Source organism: Amphiura filiformis, chromosome 17 (genome assembly GCF_039555335.1).
Source record: "Amphiura filiformis chromosome 17, Afil_fr2py, whole genome shotgun sequence".
NCBI lineage: Eukaryota > Metazoa > Echinodermata > Ophiuroidea > Amphilepidida > Amphiuridae > Amphiura > Amphiura filiformis.
In genome coordinates, this window is record NC_092644.1 from 17227476 (window position 1) to 17246793 (window position 19318).

Here is a 19318-nt window from a genome sequence, read left to right on the forward strand (position 1 = left end):
TTAAAAATCAACCCAATACACGGACCCTCCCAGTCTGTAGGCAATTTGACTTCCAGCTCCCACAAACTGCTGGAAGTTCACTTTTACGGATTTGGAGTCACGCAATCTTTCTATATACCACGTCCGTGTTCTCACTGCCTCACCGTTTGTGTAAGCAGTGGTGTAGCGACTACAATTACCGACCAATCAATGCAGCTTGGCGGTAGCGGGCGATATTGGAAGAAGCTTCCCTTGATAAATAATGAGCAAACATTTGCAAACCGCACGCAGCACATGTACGCATATGGACAATATAGGACTAAATCAAGTCGAGTGGTTTATTTACATAACGCGTAATGTTGATCGAGTTTGACAGTGATACAGTGTCTTTACCATTTATTAGTGATTTGAAACTTTTAAGAATTGAGTAATTTTTTCCGAGTAATTGAAATGCAAGATATTTTATTTTAGGCTGGGTTTTAGGTAGGCCCTATGTTTTTTTACTGCTGAGAATTTTGTGCTGAATGTAATATGGGATCAGTTCCCGAAGGATTTGAAGGAAGTGGGATTGGAATTACATTTGACAAACAATATCAAAACATTGAAAGAAAGTATATTCAAAATATCATGAATATTGATTTGTTTGTTTTTAATTCTTTTTTGGACGGTGAAGTTATAGTGTGTCTTCGGTGAAGGAAAATTATATCCCCACCCCACCCCCAAAAGGGTACCCAACTATAAATCTAAAAATCATTTTTGGATAAAATTTCAAGCAAATTATGCCCATAAATCAGAATATTCTTTTACTTCATTTATAACAAAGTGAATCTTGCTATACTTTTGGCTTTTCATGGGGACGTAGAAGAAGGAAATTTGCACCCAAAAAAGGAGTCAAGATTCTTCATTTTGTGGAGTTTCCTAAAATTCTATCCATGAATAAAAATTGTAAAAAAAAAGTATCGTGATAAAATAAAGCAGGGGTGGCAGAAGAAGGGACGGCAAAAGAATTATTAAAAATAGACATGATAAGAAAAAAAAATACAAAAACATTTGTGCCCGCTGAGAGAAAAAAAGTTAACATTGCACGTATAGTAGGCCTATGCCTAAAAACATACAGTCGGGTCGATCGAAGTAGGTCTTATAATAGGCCTGCAATTACTTTAGGCATTGCTTGAAGGCGGGTCCTCGTCCTAAAAGCATGTGAAAATTACTGCCGGCCCGCCAATATTCAGGGCCCGTCGCGCGTCGTCACATTTTGTGACCAAGTCAGTATTATTAAGACGGACTCCGTGCTGACTTTAACACTAATACATGCATGCTTTAATATTGTGAGTCTCAACTCTCAAGTCTTGTAAAGCAATGATTTAAATAGTGTAAAAATGATGCACCAAATGGCTTCAATTGGGCCTTCATTTTGAACAATTTCGCAACTTCTGAGGGGGGGAACATCCCCTCAAACACCCCCCTGCGTTGTGGATAAACAAGTAGCCATTTTCGCTTCTGCTTTCAATATTTGCCAGACTTCAAACTAAAATTTTACACAAAATAGTGCCAAAATGGTCCACCAAATCGCTTCAATTAGGTCTTCATTTTGCCAAAGTTTCTTACATCCCCCTCAGACACCCCCCTGTAGTGCACAAACAAGTAGCCATTTTTTGCTTTCGACACTTTCCAATTTATGTTAAACACAATTTATATAAGCTAATATGTAGGGAAAACTTGTCCATTAAATTAGCACGAAAGGCTTCATGGACCGCCCATTTCACAATTTGTTTCGGCTTTTCAAACTAAAATTGTACACTCCAGGCCTTTAGTGTCAAAATGGTCCACCAAATCGCTTCAATTAGGTCTTCATTATGCAAAAGTTTCTTACTTCTAAGTAGGAACATCCGCCCTCAGACACCCCTCTGCATTGTGGCCAAACATATTACCATTTCCGCTTCTGTTTGCAACAGTTCCCAATTTTTGTTTAACACAATTCATAGGCCTACAATAATAGGGAAAACTTGTCCACAAAATTCGCGCAAAAGGGTTCATGGACCGCTCATTTCACAATTGTTTGGACTTTTTCGAACTAAAATTTTACACTCTATAGTGTCAAAATGGTCCATCAAATCGCTTCAATTAGGTCTTCATTTTGCACAAGTTTCTTACTCCTCAGGAGGAACATCCCCCCTCAGACATCCCCCCTGCGTTGTGGTCAAACAAATTACCATTTTTCGTTTCTGCTTTCGACATTTACCAATTTTTGTTAAACATGTTTAACACAATAAATTTATAGGAAAAACTTGTCCAAGAAATAAAAAATAAAAACCTGCGCTGAAATGCCAAGAAGGTATGCCTACGATAACCAAGGTGTCAAATGAAAACAAAGTCCCCCCCCCCCCGGCTGATGCAACATGGTTCAGCTATATAGTGACAACCGCTCTAGTAGGCCTATTTGGTATGTCGGCACACAGACGGCTAGCGGCTCGTCGGCAATCATTGACTCTTATACACCCCCCTAATGAAAAAGGTCTGGCGATGCCCCTGTATCTATGAATAAAAATTGTAAGAAATTATTAAATTTGGAGCTGGGGCAAACATTTTTTACTCAGTCGTCTCGAAGGGTGGGGCAAGCAATGTTACTTTTTCCAGCCGAGAAGGGGGAAGCAAGCGATTTTGTCACATATTCATGGGACGTCTTCAGTGCCGCCGAGAGCCATTACGGGCCCGGGGCAATGTGAACACACGGGACCCTTTGATCAGTGATGTGCAGGACTTCATAAACAGTGATAAGTGTGTGTGTGTGGGGGGGCAACAGTGGCGTGAGTGGTGAGGGACGGAGGTTGGTGTAAAATCCTTAAACATAATGTTGCAGCGGAGCAAAAGTAGCATGTTTAGCTGCCAATAAATCAAATATGAACATTGAAGGAGACAAATGGCAAAGCGCGCACAAATTTGAAATTCTAAAGTGGCATTTTGCTCCCAAATAAAGTTTCTCTTAACAACTTACACACGAAGTGCAAAAAAAAATTGCCAATTTTAAGCCAATTTAAGCTAAAATGATCCAAGTATGAATCGTTAAGTTGGTCAAAATTTGCAATTTGAATTAGCGAGTTTTGCTCCCAGATTGGACTTATTGAAACCATAGGTATTGAAACAAACTCCGTGCGAAGGAAGCGGAAAAATTGCCAATTTTAAGGTAAATGATCAAATAGGCCTAATAAACTGATGGGCACAATGCGGCAAAGCGGCGAAAATGTGCAATTAGTGTTCCCACGATTAAGCTGCACTCTCCTGATTTCTCAAAGATTTCATTATATGGAGGATGATCAAACAGAAAATCAAGTGAAATATTTATTAGAGGGTGTGCTTCAAAGGCTATCTTGGGTTTTTTTTTTAATGCACGCCTCTTTTCTTTTTCTTTTTTTTTTTTTACGGGCCCGCAATTTGTTTGATTTTTATGAGCCGTACGCGTAAGAAGAGCAAAGAAAACAGACCTTATAATGGACCCGTGCAAAGAAAAGAGACCGTAGTGGGCCCGTAAAAAGCAAAAAGATACCATAGGCCCGTAAAGGAAAGAAAAGAGACCTCAGTGAGTATGTAAGCAAAGAAAAGATACCTTAGTGCTCTGCGTGCTAGCCATGCGCTACAAAAAAAAAAAGTTAAGTTTTGAAATATGTTCTCAAAATATCAAGAGCTATCTTAAGAACTACTGGATCAATACTAGGCGTGTTTGTACTCATTTTAATGCATTTTTCATGCTGATTCCAAGTATGGTCATGAAAATTTACATTTCTGAAATTTTTGAATTAAAAAAAAATTATTGAAACTTGTCGTCTGTAGTCGACACCCGCGTGAAGAGAGTTAAGGGATCTAAAATGAATGTTTATTGCGTTTCGACAGTATTTTCTGTGGGACATGAGAGCATGATTTGAAAATCACAATATAATACAAATTTTATGACAATTATAAAAATTTGATATTTTTCAAATTTTTGATATATAACAGTCCTCGAACATGTAAAAGTAAATTATATAAATCTAATGATTTATTCTTAAAGTGTATGTAGCAGGGAGGAAAAGCCGACGGTCAATTGAAAATTTTGACCTTTCATATTGAAGATATGGATTTTTTCCCAAAAAGACCTTATTTTTGTTTGGTGTTTTGGGAAAAAAAATCCATATCTTCAATACGAAAGGTCAAAATTTTCAATTGATCGTCGACTTTTTATCCCACCTATACACTTTAAGTATAAATCATCAGATTTATAAAGTTTACTTCAAGTACTGTTAAATATCAAAAATATCAATTTTTAATGATTTGCCATAAAATGTGTATTAAATTGTAATTTCAAAAATCAAAATTATTTGATATCAGAATGACATTTTTCGTATTCAGAATGCAATTCGATATGTCTGATGTGCTCTAATGTCCCAAAATAAATACTGTCCAAACATTCATACCCCAGCCCTTAAGGGACCCATAAAAAGAAAAAAAGAGACCTCAGAGGGCACGTAAAAAGCAAAGAAGAGATACCTTGGGCCTAATGGACAAGAAAAGAGACCTTTGGTGGCCCCTATCTAGTAAAGCAAAGAAAATATGCCTTAATTACAAGGTATCTTTTTTCTTTACCATTACTGGCCCCTGAGGTCCCTTATCTTTTCTTTTACTGCCACATAGTAAAGTATGTTTTCTTCACTTTTTACGGACCCGGGTAACGCACCCCCCTTGTTCTGCGGCACTGGGCGTCTTTGAAACAAAATGCTATAAGACTTAGGAAAACAGCACGGAAATCCCCGCTTGCTGCACTCATAATATAGGTAGGTCCTATCTAGACCTTTTAAAATTTGCAAATTGGGATCCCACAAATTTGACATATGCAAACTGGAGGGGGGGCAAGTGATTTGTGGCAGGCGGGAGGGCAAGAGATTGTTGATGCACGCTATTTGGAAATCCCCATAGCCCAGCTCATAATTATTGCACAGCCCTGAAGTGAGGGAGATTGTCCAAAAAAGGCCATAATACGGCTGCATAAATCGTTTTAGTACTTTGAGTATCCTGATATATTGGCTAAAATAAGAAATAAGAAATGCTGATCGACACATAGATAGGCCTAAAACTTTATCTTTTACCATACTTAGTGTATAAATTTATGCATAATGTTCATTAAACTTAGAGTAATTTTCTCGCATTTTTTAACACTAGCTTACGGCCTTTTCATGACAGATAAAACACGTTAATAGCCCTGAGAAACTGTAGAACTATGAGAGAGAAAGCGTGCAAACAAGACCTTCATGTTAACACTTTCTTTGCATAGTCTTTTTTTAAATACATCCTTAAACATCATATTTTCAACTTGCTAAATAAAATCATCATGAATAGGATTTACTTATGCAGTGAACAGTGAACTTAATATTGTTGCCTTGCGCATACCATGTCCCCAGACCGCGTACGCGTGCCAGATGAGCTCAATACCGTTCAGTTGTTTACAAATTACAAGTGTCCCAAACTCGATCTCCAGCGCAGCGCATCACATCATTTGAATTGAAACTGGGGCGGGGCTATCATATAATTGACACCAGAATCACGGGCTTAGTTGAACGATTTTTTGGAAGTGAAATCTCTAACACTTCGGAACAGTCTCGGCGTGGGGAGCGGTCACTGAAATTTAGCGTTCAATATAGGAGGTGTGATTAGTGTAGTGGCATCAATTTGTGTAGAAAGAGGAATTGGTTTTGGGCGCTGTGAATTGGTTTTGGGCGCTGTGTATTTAGAATCGGGGGGTGAAGGACTATGGCATATTTTGATAGGCTATTATGTTATTATGTAGGCCTATCGTTCCATTATCCAGGCCCGATCGAACCGAGACTGTGGGACAGTCTAGGCAGAGACAAATGGTCATACTATTGGTAAAGTGGTTACAATAAATCAATTAATAAATGCCCACAAAGATAAAAGCAGCTGGCTTCTGCTTTGTATATTTTATACAAACCATTTTATTTTTAGTTTGTTGTTGGACACCGCAGGGCCGTAGCAAGGTATGAAATAGTGGGGCGGCCATATGGCGGGGTCTGTGGGCGGGTGAGGCCCCAGCGGGGTCAAGGGGCAGAGCCCCTGTGGGGTTCAGGGGCGAAGCCCCTGAAGCTCTCGCATTTTGAGGTACACAATGTGCGTAAAACCCGGTATGTGAATTGAAACTACTCATCATTTGTATGAATGAAAATGTACATAAAGTGCTAAAACCTAGTTTTAGGGGTATCAAAACTTGTATCGTTTTTTTTTACTGCCATATGGTCAAAAATTGGCCTATCTCATTTAGATGTTTTTAACCTTAACGCAAGAACTACACACATATAATTCAAATGCGCTAAACAATAAAAAATAACTGTCTGATATTGTGATTATTGTTAGCATAATAAATAATAATACCGATATAGAATGTTGGAATGATGTGGTGAAAATCGTTCATGTTTAAATATTTTTCTTGCCTGCAAGAGCTTTTTTCTTGCATGTAAGAAATTTGAAAGTAGGTCATCATACACAAAATGTATTGTGTTTAGTTTTCAAACACACAAGATAAAGCTTTTGCATGCAAGTACAAAATGCAAACATGCAAGAAAATTATTCTTGCATTCAAGAAGAAAATTCATGCATGAAAGATTTTTTTGTTTTTCCAAAATTCTTTGGAAGGTTTCTCCTTTATTTTATTAGCAATATCAATCGGGTAAGTTCAATGAAATGAGGCTGAAGAAATTAATTAAAACACAAATTGCATATCCATGCATAATAACACTAAAAAAGGTTAGCCAAAGTTTTTTATATTAGGGAAATTAATTTTTCTTCCAATGATTATTTACCTGGGGGGGGGGGGGGGTTCTGGGTGAGGGCCAAGGATTTGTATAGTTCAGGGTTAAGCCTGTACGGTTTTCTTTAAATGAAAGGTTAGGACAAAAAATAAAACAATTATAATTATTGATAGGAGCGGCACGGGCCAGCCTGAAAATGAAGAAATCGACTCGACATGGAGTCTAGTGAGGTGTCCCTAAACTATAATAGTCTATGATCTGATGACTATTTCTCATTGATATTTGGTTGCATAATATTTTCTTCTCGGGTGGCAAGGATGAGAGGCTGGTACCGTGCAGTGCTCCCCCCACCCACCCACACCTTTATCTTTTTTCTTTTAAAAAAAAAAAAAAAAAAAAAAAAAAAAAAAAATTTTTTTTGATTTTTTTGATTTTTTTTGATTTTTTTTGATTTTTTTTTTTTTTTGGCAAAAAGTGGTGCGGCCATGGCCTTCAGCCCTTGAGTTATGACGGCCCTGGGACACCGAACTATCTAAAGAAGGTGCGGCAAAGGTGCACTTTTTGTATTTTTTGTATTTTTTCAATAAAAAGATGTAGAAGTTGGAGAAAAATTGACAAAAGGTCTACTTTTGAGTGATAAGGCTTTCATAAAGTCCAAAAAGGGCAATTTTTAGGAGGGTTTAGGTCTACCTTTTACCAAAAAAAAGGGTGCAATCTCATTTTTCAGTCAGAAAAAAGCCCAAGTATTGAGAGGGAATAATTTAGATTTTCTGGAAGAATCAACAACCTTGGGGATTATTCCATCGAAAATCAAAATTGGTCACTCTCATCATAAAGAATAATATATTTGTGACTTCATCTTTAACATCTTGGTTTTTTTTTCAAATCAAATTCCGAGCCATAGAGCGGCAAAAGCCCAAAGTTATAGTTGATGAACAACAATTGACATATGTTGACCATTGTTATGGTTCCAAATTACCTAAATTGAGTTGTAAATTGCAAATTTTATTCTCAATACAGCAACAGCAGTCTCTTACACAAGTTTTCTCCTTTCGCTATCGATATTGGTGAGGAATTCTGAAGCCCTCTTGATCGAAATGGCATCATCCGCAACAAAGAAATCCGTGCTTTTTGTCTGCTACGGTAAGATACTAGTGATAATGATAACTTTTGATTGGTAAACATATAATTTGCCGACATTGGCTTGAATACGGTGATTTGAAACAGTCTGTATACATTAAATAAGTGTAATAAGCTTAAAATCATGAATGACATGTCGAATTCTGCAGACCTGTCATGTCTGCTACTGTTAGGCCAAAACATCTCAGAAATCTGTGTGCATTAATGCTCTTGTGAAATCAGATTCAGCGCGTAGATCTCACTGTGGCTTGTCAGGATTTGGTCAACAAACTCTAATGCACAGGCAGTCTTCATCGTACATCTTTGTATAGTGCACTAAACATTGATCCACAAGCCTCAGCACACTTTACAGGTTTTCGCTGACCACTATGGCCCACATCATTCTATAAACCATTTAACAACAACTCAGGGACATTGCTGCTTCAAGAGCGCACACCCTAGACATTCCACAAATAACCTTTGCAACCAGGATCAGCTCCCCGAGTTTCGTACGGGTTACAACGGGACAAATTAGCAGTGAGTTCCTTGTCCAGGGGAATTTCAAGTTAACTCAATTTTTCCACGAGAGCGTACTAGGCACCGCCAGGGTTTGAACTCGCAACCTCTCGCACCATAGTCGAACGCCTTGACTTTAACTCTAACCGAACCAAACCTCGCCATATTCACACAGCATCTGAAAGTGCATCCCACATGATATGATTGCATCATCATGCAAACACACATTATGGGCACGGAAAGCGTGGCTGGACAAGGTAGACCCCTGTGGCAAGTGATCCCTGTGCACGAGGGGTCCATTGATCAAAACCGCACCTGAAAAACTGTTCTTTTTCCTTTTTTTCCTTTCTTCCTTCTTTCCTTTCACCTTGCCAAAAAGCCCCTGGTTTGGTTAGGATTAATGATTGGGTAAAATAGGTTGCATAATATGGCCAATATTAATTTTTCCAGTCTTTGACTTTGACATAACTTTATGATGACTGACATGTAATTTAAGTACAAATTCCATGTTGCCACTAATGTTACAGGCAATTTCTGTCGTTCCCCAATGGCAGAGGGCGTATTTCGGGATATGGTTTCACAGCGTGCTGACAAAGACGAGTGGAAGATTGACAGTGCGGGCATATCCGATTGGCATGAGGGAGAATATCCAGATGAAAGAACAAGCGCCACCCTGGAAAGCAAAATTGGCCATCGGCTGGATCATATAGGCAGACAGGTCTGTGTGGGCATTACATACATGTAGCCCCTTCTTTAATAAACAATGTCCCAATTTTACGTGATTTGTTTTCTCTGCAGGTAACATTTGCCGGTCACCAATGGCAGAGGCATATTATGTTTGCAGAAATGGTGGCTAAATAGATCACACCACTAAATCAGGTCTGACCCTATAGACGAATCCAACGAGCCAAATCATGGTCAGGATTTGGTCGGCCATGACGGGTCCCCGCATGCACCAAACTGGTGTAGTGACTGCCCAATTGGGTGGATTAAAGCCGCTTAAATTTCGATGTTAGATTCTTTTGTGTTGTACACTGTCATTATTCTTTTGTCTACATGTAACACAGGTGATAGAATGCAGTTTAAAATACCCTCCAAGGCTGCATCATTTCACATTTTAGTGAGATGGAGCCGACGGGGACCCAACTTTGGCAGCCATTGAGGAGTAGGAATGCGTGAAATTGGATTCGTCTATAAGATTGAAAAAATAACAAGTAGTGTTTCCATTCGCAGACCATACCTGGTTGATCTAAATGGAAAAAAGTTTGGAATGATTTGCCCATTTTGTTGTGATAGTTGTGCTCTATGGATGTTTTTCTCACTATCTACACATAAAAAGATTATAAATGTAACAATTCTAAAATTTTAGGAATGTTTTTTGGTTCAATTCACCAAATGACGTCACAACATAGAGCTACTATGCTGTAAAGATTGGCATGGTTTACATTGTGTTTGAAGCACCACTGCGGAAAAGCAAGCTGTTCAACTGCCAAAAAATTGCTGGTTCTTGGGTAGATCATAAACTTCTGGCAAAATGGTGTTTTGAATGCATGATGATGTTTTAACCATGAGAAAATGATGAATTCTTCTGTGCCTTTTAACAGGTAAAAGGATAGGAAGTTGATCTGGTGGTGTGATCCCTAAAGGGGTTGAGAAAGATCAATGGAAAATCAACAGTGCATCATCATCTATGTACAACATTGGATCTAAGGGGCTGTGCAATAATTATCAAATGATATATGATATATATGTAGCTGGTAGGAAAAGCCAACCATCATTTGAAAATTTTGACCTTTCATTAAAGATACACATTTTTATAGTACATATATTAGTTTTTAAAAGGTTACTTCAAGGACCGTAAAATATCAAAAATATCAATTTTAATCATTTGCCATAAAATTTGTATTATATCACAAATTTCAAAAAATCAACATTATTTCATATCAGAAGGACATTCCTCATATACAGAATGCAATTTGGTGTGTCTGATGTGCTCTCAGGTGTGCAAATGTGGATGACCGATCCCTTAAACAGTCAAGATTAATAGGAAAATTTTCACGGGAAAATTTTCTGGACACATGACACCCACGGGCGCAGACATATTAGCATTATGGAATGTGACCCCGAGCACAGCGGGTGGTCTTCCAATGTATTTGAATAGGAAGAATTTCTCCTTGGATGCAAAATAAGTTACTTGTCGGAACTTAATAATGTTATAACAAGAGTTTCCGTAGATAAATATTTTTTTCCGTAGGTAAATATTTTTGAAATGTCGTTTTGATGATATTGTGAAGAAATCAAGTTTGCACCATTTTCAATAATTTTGCAATGCACGAATATCTATCGAAACTGCGGCCAAAAATACTATTCCAATTCAAAATAACAAAGACTTGAATAGCGAGGTCACCGCCGGGGGTCAAGGATCAGGCTCGAGGTTACACTTACATGGATACGCTTTGGTCATGTGTCCAGAAAATTTTCCCGTGAAAATTTACCTATTAATCTTGACTGTCAAACAACATACAATAGTGACATTAATTTATGTTCTCTGTGTTTTGTTTCTGTGTATTACAGATCACTGAAGATGATTATAATAAATTCCACTACATATTTGGGTTTGATGAAAGCAATATAAGGTACGAAAGAAGACAGATAAGATTTAATACCAAATAATGAATACCATGGGATGGTATGTGCATCCTCGATGGGGCCAAAAAAAAATATTGTTGTGTTGCCCTCAAGTGGGAAAATGGGAAATTTGGGTCGGACGGTCGGATTTCTTTTTTTTTTTTTTTTTTCAAACCTTCAGTTTTTAAAAATCCACTCAAATATTAAATAATGCTTCTTCAATTAGGGGACATTTGTCAATTTTGACTTCTGGATACCTGTTAGATATCAATTAAAGACTAGTCTTTCAATAAAATATTAATTTTAAGTGAAAAACATTGATTTTTTGAACAAATCTGTAAAAATCATCATTCAAAAAAAAAAAAAAAAAAATGCTGACCCTGATTTTGCAGGATTTAGGGTAGGGCGGTTGAGGGCAACACAACAATTTTTTTTTTGGCCTGGTTTGGTGGAAATAGAATATTCACAATTCTGATATTTTGTCCTTGTCAGTAAGGCTAGCTTCAGACTCCGTATTGTACGTTCAATATTGTATGTACAATACTTTTCGTGACGTCAAAAAGTATTACACGTGCAATAAATATACGTGCCACGACGAGTTGAATCATATTAAATAACGCGATAACCCTGACGGTTCATTGTTTGCTAAATCCAAGCGAGGTCACCAGAAAATCTATGCAAGAGAAATTTCTACTGCTGCTGATGAAAAATCCTAGAGTGCGTTTGGAGGTTTTTTCTGCACTTTACCAGTAGGCCTAATAAATTCATAAAAAAATAAAAATCAAATAAAGATTTAGGGCGAATGTTTTTACTCACTGCTCATCTGATCCACTTTCCCAGGAAACTAAACACCGATACTCCTTAGTTTTTTCCTGACTTTCCAGACATAATTATGAGTAAACATCAAATTTAATGTTTACAAAACAATAAAATATAAATGTATATACATTCGTTTGCATTTTGTACATAAATATTAATATTAATAATGTACAAACATTAAAAAGGGGGCCAAACATATTTTATATTATATGAAATCGTGTATGGAACCCAAATTCCAATCAAAAATAAAAACAAATTTGTTATCAAATACACTAGGCCTATACATTGTATTACAGGAATTTAATAGATGGTGCATTTTAATAAATAAATAGATTAATACTGGTAATGGACGAGAAATATTTCCACAGAGCCAGTGGATAAAGAAATTAATTAAAATTAAAACAAATTAAATGAGAAAATGAAAGCAAGGACATTTGGTGAAGTATTGTTTTAGAATGCGAAGGAGTCCTAAATGTTATCCTGGCCCAGGACACTGATTAATGTAAATTGATCCATAGTTATAGCATTCAACATTTTCAATGTGATTTATGCCTATTTTTAATAAAATTCCGAAATCTGATGTATCGACTATCAACGTTGTATCGTGCACAAATTATGATTCGAGACTATAGCATTCGAGACTATAGCATTCAACATTTTCAATGTGATTTATGCCTATTTTTAATAAAATTCCGAAATCTGATGTATCGACTATCAACGTTGTATCGTGCACAAATTATGATTCGAGACTATTTCATTTGAACACGGTTGTTTGGATTTCAAAAGATCGGTCCTATAATAGATATCGATTAGAGAATTACAGCAAGAGGCTTTGAGGATGCCGTAATGCTCTTGACAATCAACCAATCAGAGAGACATATTTCAGAAATATATTCGTAGAATTGAAACTCTTTCAACTCTGAAATATATATTTCAAGTAATCTCGTTTCACATATCACATTTAGCAGCACCCTGGCTTGCAATAAAGCCACGAAGGGGCGGTAATGCTAATATACGATTTCAGTCAAATATTGGTGCAAATATACGATTTCGGTCAACTATTTGGCTATCCTTTGCCCAAAATTATGATATGTTTATTGGTAACAACAACTTTTAGGAGGGTTTTCGAGTAATTTTAGCGAAATAATGAGGTAAAATAAAAGAAAACCCTCTCACAATTTTGGACGCTTAATTGTGGTGTTCTAGGGGAATTAAAATATCACAATTAACAAGTTTAATTCAAAATCGTTGTCCTACAAGCAAATGTTAAATGGCTCGATTCATATTAGGTATAAGTTGGGACATTGTCAGATTGTGTGAACATTACAAATACAAACAATAAGGTTGAAAAAAATAGCCATTTAAAAATGATTTTAAAAGATCGTCTATTTTGTAGCTTTATGACACTGAATAGACCAAATATCTGCCTCTGACGAAAAAAAAAAATGTTTTCCATGCTGATTTTGTTTTTGTAACAAGTACCGTATGTCATTTCAAAAGAAAGAAAAAAGGCGGATATTACTTTTTAAAAACTCAACGCATTACTATATATTAATACGCCTATAATTAATGAAAAAGTATAGAAGGCGTTGCATCCGGTTCTGATGAGGGGAGGGCACAAGCCGTTTTCGGCAGTTTTCCTATGGGATTTTCTAAAATTTCAGATCAATGGGGGGGGGGGCTTCCGTGCCATAACGCTACGGTTACTGCATTAACACGTGTATGGATGTATTGTGATGATCATAAGTAGGCCTATAACATACACCATCATAACATGCCTCAGCGATATCAATATCATGATATGTAAAAAGGTGTTGAAAATTCATAACACAGCGTTTTATAATGTAACGAATGCTATGCCAAAACTTTAAAAAATAACAAAAATATCAGTATCAATAAATTCAGAACCAGAATAAATACATAGGCCTACAAATAATACTTTTAAACTGACTAAATCAATATATGACTAAATATCAGTATAAATGAATCTCTAAATCAATTAATCAATCAGTAATCAATCAATCAATCAATCAATAAATAAATAAATAAATAAATAAATAAATAAATAAATAAATAAATAAATAAATAAATAAATAAATAAATAAATAAATAAATAAATAAATAAATAAATAAATAAATAAACAAACAAACAAACAAATAGGCCTAAATAGATAAATCTATAAATAAATACATAAGAACTGAATGTGCCATTTATATTATTATTACAATTTTAATATTATTAATATTAGTATTTATATTATTAACTTTAAAAAGGTGCCCATTGATTATATAATAACTCAAGTACAGTTGAATACAAGAAGACATTAAAAGATGTTCATCATTCTGTGCACTCACTAAATTTACCACTCTTAGGAATTTGGCAACTCCGTATCAATTAAGCAACAAATGATTGTAGCAAAATATATATTTTCCCGGTACATACTATTTATTGCATGTGCAATACTTTTTGACGTCACCGTATTGTACATACAATATTGTACGTACATAATACGGAGTCTGAAGCGCGCTTAAACATCTGGCAGCAGTATGTGGCCCTACTATAGGGCCTTTTAAACACACTATATCCGAGAACCGCTAAAACCCACTGACCGCTCCAACCGGGGAAAAAGCAGTCACAGGGTTTAGCAGTTCTCTGGATATAGCCAGGTTTTATGATATAGCATGGTTTTGGATCACCAAAGTCAAAAGGCCCTATAGTAGTAGGGCTACAGTATGTGGCCTCGCCAACATGTTGAGCGTGAGCGTGAAGCTGACGCAACCTCTCTGGATAGTATAGACAAATCCTATATGATGGTCAGGATTAAGTCGGCCATAGTGGCCGGCCATTCGCGCCAAACTAGCTTTTGGATTGCGATCCATGACGCCCACTATCACAAGCACAAAATGTGTTGCTTTTAGGGCGCTTAGCGCCTATAACCCTTTTTTTTTTTACTCTTCACTTTTTCAAACCACCAAAAAAAAAATTGGGTCAACCTCTTCGGCTGTTGAGGAAGGGCGGAAAATTGATTTTTCTTCAGCCCCCCGGGCAGGAGCGGCCTGCACGCCACTGATCAGCAAAGGCTTCAAAAGAGGGGGAAGGGAATCCCCCACCCCCATAATTTAGGTGCAGAGGCTCAAAGAATACCGTTCAGCCCCAAATAGAGCAAAAACTGTGATTAAAAACAGCAAGACTCGCCACCCCCAGAACAGGTCATTAACAAAATTTGGTTTTATCAGCACCCCCTCCAATGTTGAAAATCTTCCAATGCCACTGATCAGCCCTTATGTATAAATCATCTATACACAGGGCCAATGAAAAAAATGTATGCTTCATACAGCTGCCAAAATCTCTATTTTGGGAGGATAAAATTGGGGGATGTTGTTGTTAGTCAGACCATTCTCCTGTAAGGGACAAGTCTATCAGTGTTAGGAAGTTTTTTAGAGTATGGGTTCTAATAAGGAATTCAAATATTCCAATCTCAGTACAAATTTACAATGCTATTCCTTCATGTCATTTTACACAGAATTAGGGTTAGGCTTAGGCCCTGGTTAGATTAGGATTAGGGTAAGGATTAGGCTTAGGAATATGATTAGGATTAGCTTACACAAAATAATTACACAAAGAATTGACCCATTCTTGAGATAAACATTGGAATAGGTACTTTTTAAAATTCAAGCAGCAGAGGACCATCTGAGACCGCAATAATATATTTCCCAGGGGCGTAGCAAGCTGGTGGACAGGGTGGACGATTTGCCCTAAGCAAATACAAAATTGAAATAAGGGCTGATAAAGGTGATGTTAAAAGGGCCCGCACTACTCCTTGTCCATGAGGCCCTGAGCAGGGGCATTAAGCCAGCTTTCTTGGTCAGGGGAGGCAAAATATAATTTTTCGGACACAGACGAAAAAAAAAAATATAATACATAGGTCGCTTTTGTTTTAGATAAAGACTGTACATGTCTTAGAGCTTCCCAAAAGGCTTTATTGGGGTAATGTGCGCGCGTAGCGTGCAAAAATTTCGTATTTTACACTATATTCGCCCATTATCAAAATAAAAATGGCTTTATTACGACAATGTGGGCATGCAGCACGAAAAAAAATTTGTATTTTACACTATTTTGGCCCATGATTGGGGTAATTTTGGTGGAAAAGGGCCTCCTTGCCCTTTTTCTTTTCTTTGATTGTTTGTCAGAGGGCACTTTTTTTTCTTGCTATGCCCCTTTTTTTTGGAGAGATTTCCTCTACAAGTGATTCAAATTACTTCTGTGATTTTCTTCTAAGAATGTATCAAAAAGTTCCCAGTATATATGAGTAGAGTGTTGAGCTGATCTAAAAACTCCATATTTGTTCATTTTTATTACCATTTTACAGTGATATCAATAGTATGAAACCTGCCGGTTGCGAAGCAGTCATACAGCTTTTAGGTGAATTTGATCCACAGAAGCAGCGTGTTATAGCAGATTCATATTATGTAAGTACAGTGTATGATAATATCTGAAGATTTGCACTGATTAATCCTAACCTGCCAGGGGCTTTTTGGCGATGGGAAGGGAAAGAAGGAAGGAATAAAGAGAGAAAACAAAGAAAGAAGTTGTCTGCTCTGGGTGGGATTCAAACCCGAGACCCCTCGGCGACACTTAATTTGTCACGGGTCTTGGGCTTCGTTGGTCAGCAAAACTGTGCCTATACATCACTTAGGGCAATTGCGTCACCACATGGGATGCACGCACAAACAGTGCATATATCAAGTAGTATTTTGTAGTATTCAGGCGTGTTAGGGTTGAAAAATGATTGTCAGATTTTTGCATCATGATTAAGGGATGGGGTATGAACGTTTGGACAGTATTTATTGTGGGACATTAGAGCACATCAGACATATCGAATTGCATTTTGAATCTGAAGAATGTCCTTCTGATATCAAATAATTTTGATTTTTTGAAATGCATAATGTAATACACATTTTATGGCAAATGATTAAAAATTGATATTTTTGATATTTAACAGTCCTCGAAATAAACTTTATAAATCTGATGATTTATACTTAAAGTGTATGTAGGTCTGATGAAAAGCCGACGATCAATTGAAAATTCTGCGGCCTTGTGTGATACGACCTCAAACCAGTGATATTTTTCGTATTGCATGAACAATCAGGGGATAACTAATATTATTATTTATATCAGGCTTTTGAGCGATACAATAAAACTGTATATTGTACAATATTTGCAAAATACCGGATGCAATACAATATTTCTTGAATATTGTACGAGTATCGCGTAGGCCTACGCGTCGCGCGTTACCATGGGGATGGCACCAACACGAGTCATGATACAACAGCACAACAATACACTACAGACATCGTAACGGCTCACAGGAGATTTCGTACTGTATAAACAAGTAAAATCACAAACTTAATTCGCAATTCTGGATGATGATAACCTGAGGAAATATAATCCACATCTACAAATAAACCTATATATAATTATTCCGAAAATGTCTTTGGAGAGTAAAGAGCAGAAAACAAGAAGGTCAAAAGGTAAGCTTACATTGCAATACACACTGGTTAAACCCGGTGGCTACATGTAGGTAAGCTTAAATTTTCATTTTACCGCATAGCAAAAGCCTGATATAAATAATAATAATAATATTGAATGGCTTATTTTAGTGTGATACAAGAATATATTGCACTTTCGATAGAAAAATATTGCACTCGCCGTCTTGACTGCGTGCAATATTTTTCTATCTCGCAATATATTCTTGTATCACACTCAAAGCCATTCAATATTATATAAATATCACACGGCTAAGAACCAATAAGATTGCAGGAACTTTCATAAGTGTTTAAGAATGTATGGTAAAAAACAAATACAAAACAAAAACATCTTTTTTCCAGGCTCGGTTGGATGCAGACAATCAAATAAATTCAGAACCACCCAGTCTACCTACCTGTCTTACAATTCATCCTGTTTTATACTTTCATTTCAGGGTGACATGAGTGTATTTCAGAGGGTTTATAACCAATGCAGAAGATGTCTAACAGCTTTCTTGGAAAAGGAATTCAGTTAAATTGCAGGGGTCAGGGGACTCATGCTTGTTAATCAACTCTCAAAACGGACACTTAGAAAAGACATAACTGTAGATAGCAAATGGCGTAACTTTCAACATTTTTAAATGTTGAAAGTTATTAAAATGCCAGCCTTAATGGCATAATATCACTGGTGTAAACAAACTGTTTTATCATCAGGTATGCCTCAAACTTGGAGCTTAAATTGTGAAGATTCTAAAATTATTGTCACTAATATCAAATGTTAATAACACAATTCGTCCAAATAATGCTTTGCAAACAAACCTTTCAAAAAAGAGAACCTTAGTGTCGAAATAGCCAAAATGAACCCCTAAACAAAATGGACTATTAAATGGTGTCGACACCATGGCATATGCTCAAAATCCGACCATAGCCTTTTCCTGAAGGCCTATGGTTGAGTATGTATAGCACTTTCATGTTTGTTTATTCATAGGCCTTTGGTTTATTGCTGATGGCCCACAAAAACTGTTTTAAACAACAATGTTCATACATTCAAAGAGAGTAAAGTTTCTGATCCACATCTTTTATTTAAGGGGGTACTACACCCATTGCATTTTTTTTTTTGTATTTTGTGAAGAAATGAGAAAAAAAAATTGACAAAGTGGTATGCAAAATGAAGAGGCAATTTTTCTTGTTCTATTGGTGGCATCAGTATCAATGTAGCTTACATGCTTTTAAAGGTAGAAGCAAAAAAGTGGTACATCACTGATACCATTGCCACCAAGAGAACGAGAAGACTTGCCCCTTCATTTTGCATACCACTTTGTCCATTTTTTTCGTGCAAAAAAACGCAAATAAAGAAATGCAATGGGTGTAGTACCCCCTTAACAAAAAATTGTATTTAATATTAAACTTTTATACTTAAATTGAAAAAAAAAACCTGCAGTTGGGTACTTCTTCCACTAGTTTTCATTCCTTGCAGGTTTGACACTACCCATCAAATGTATACATGTATGTCACTCCTGTAGATTTGTTTCAAATATTTTGGTAGTAAAAAATTAAGAACGGGAAGCAAAAAAAAATTAATCATGTTGGGCCTGATACTGATAGTATACAACATGCTGCTTGTATCTTATTTGAAGCGGAGAAACAAAATATTTTCATTGTGGATTAGAATTCCCTCCAAATCCATTCATGGTGCGTGCAGGCCCGTAGCCAGTGGGTGCGAAAAAAAAAAAATGGCAAAGGTCCAAAATGTGCCATTTGCGAGTGTAGGGAGCGAAAAAATAAAGTTTTTTTAATGCCTTTTTGGTCCAAAAAGGTCCACTTTTTCTAAATCAGCACCCCCCAAAATAAATCCTGGCTAAGGGTCTGGGTGCATGACACATAAAAAGTGTATTGTGATAAGTTTGAGGAATATTTAATTTCATGCAGGGGGTCCAGAA

The 19318-nt window shown here is 36.6% G+C and overlaps 2 protein-coding genes across 3 annotated transcripts in view; one reads left to right on the forward strand and one right to left on the reverse strand.

Annotated features, from left to right (window-relative positions):
- LOC140137392 (ATP-dependent DNA helicase DDX31-like) overlaps window positions 1-19318 on the reverse strand; it is a 215672-nt gene that overhangs the window by 112570 nt on the left and 83784 nt on the right. The gene's annotated exons all lie outside the window — the stretch shown is intronic.
- LOC140137385 (low molecular weight phosphotyrosine protein phosphatase-like) lies at window positions 7812-18773 on the forward strand. Of its 2 annotated transcripts, none has more exons than XM_072159021.1 (5): window positions 7812-7913; window positions 8933-9123; window positions 10980-11041; window positions 16223-16322; window positions 17834-18529. In XM_072159021.1, the coding sequence occupies exons 1-5, from the start codon at window positions 7868-7870 to the stop codon at window positions 17912-17914; spliced, it is 480 nt and encodes a 159-aa protein (XP_072015122.1). In that variant the 5' UTR covers window positions 7812-7867; the 3' UTR covers window positions 17915-18529. The 2 variants fall into 2 exon arrangements, with proteins under 2 accessions (XP_072015122.1, XP_072015123.1); XM_072159022.1 differs by having other exon boundaries at window positions 7844-7913; window positions 8960-9123; window positions 17834-18773.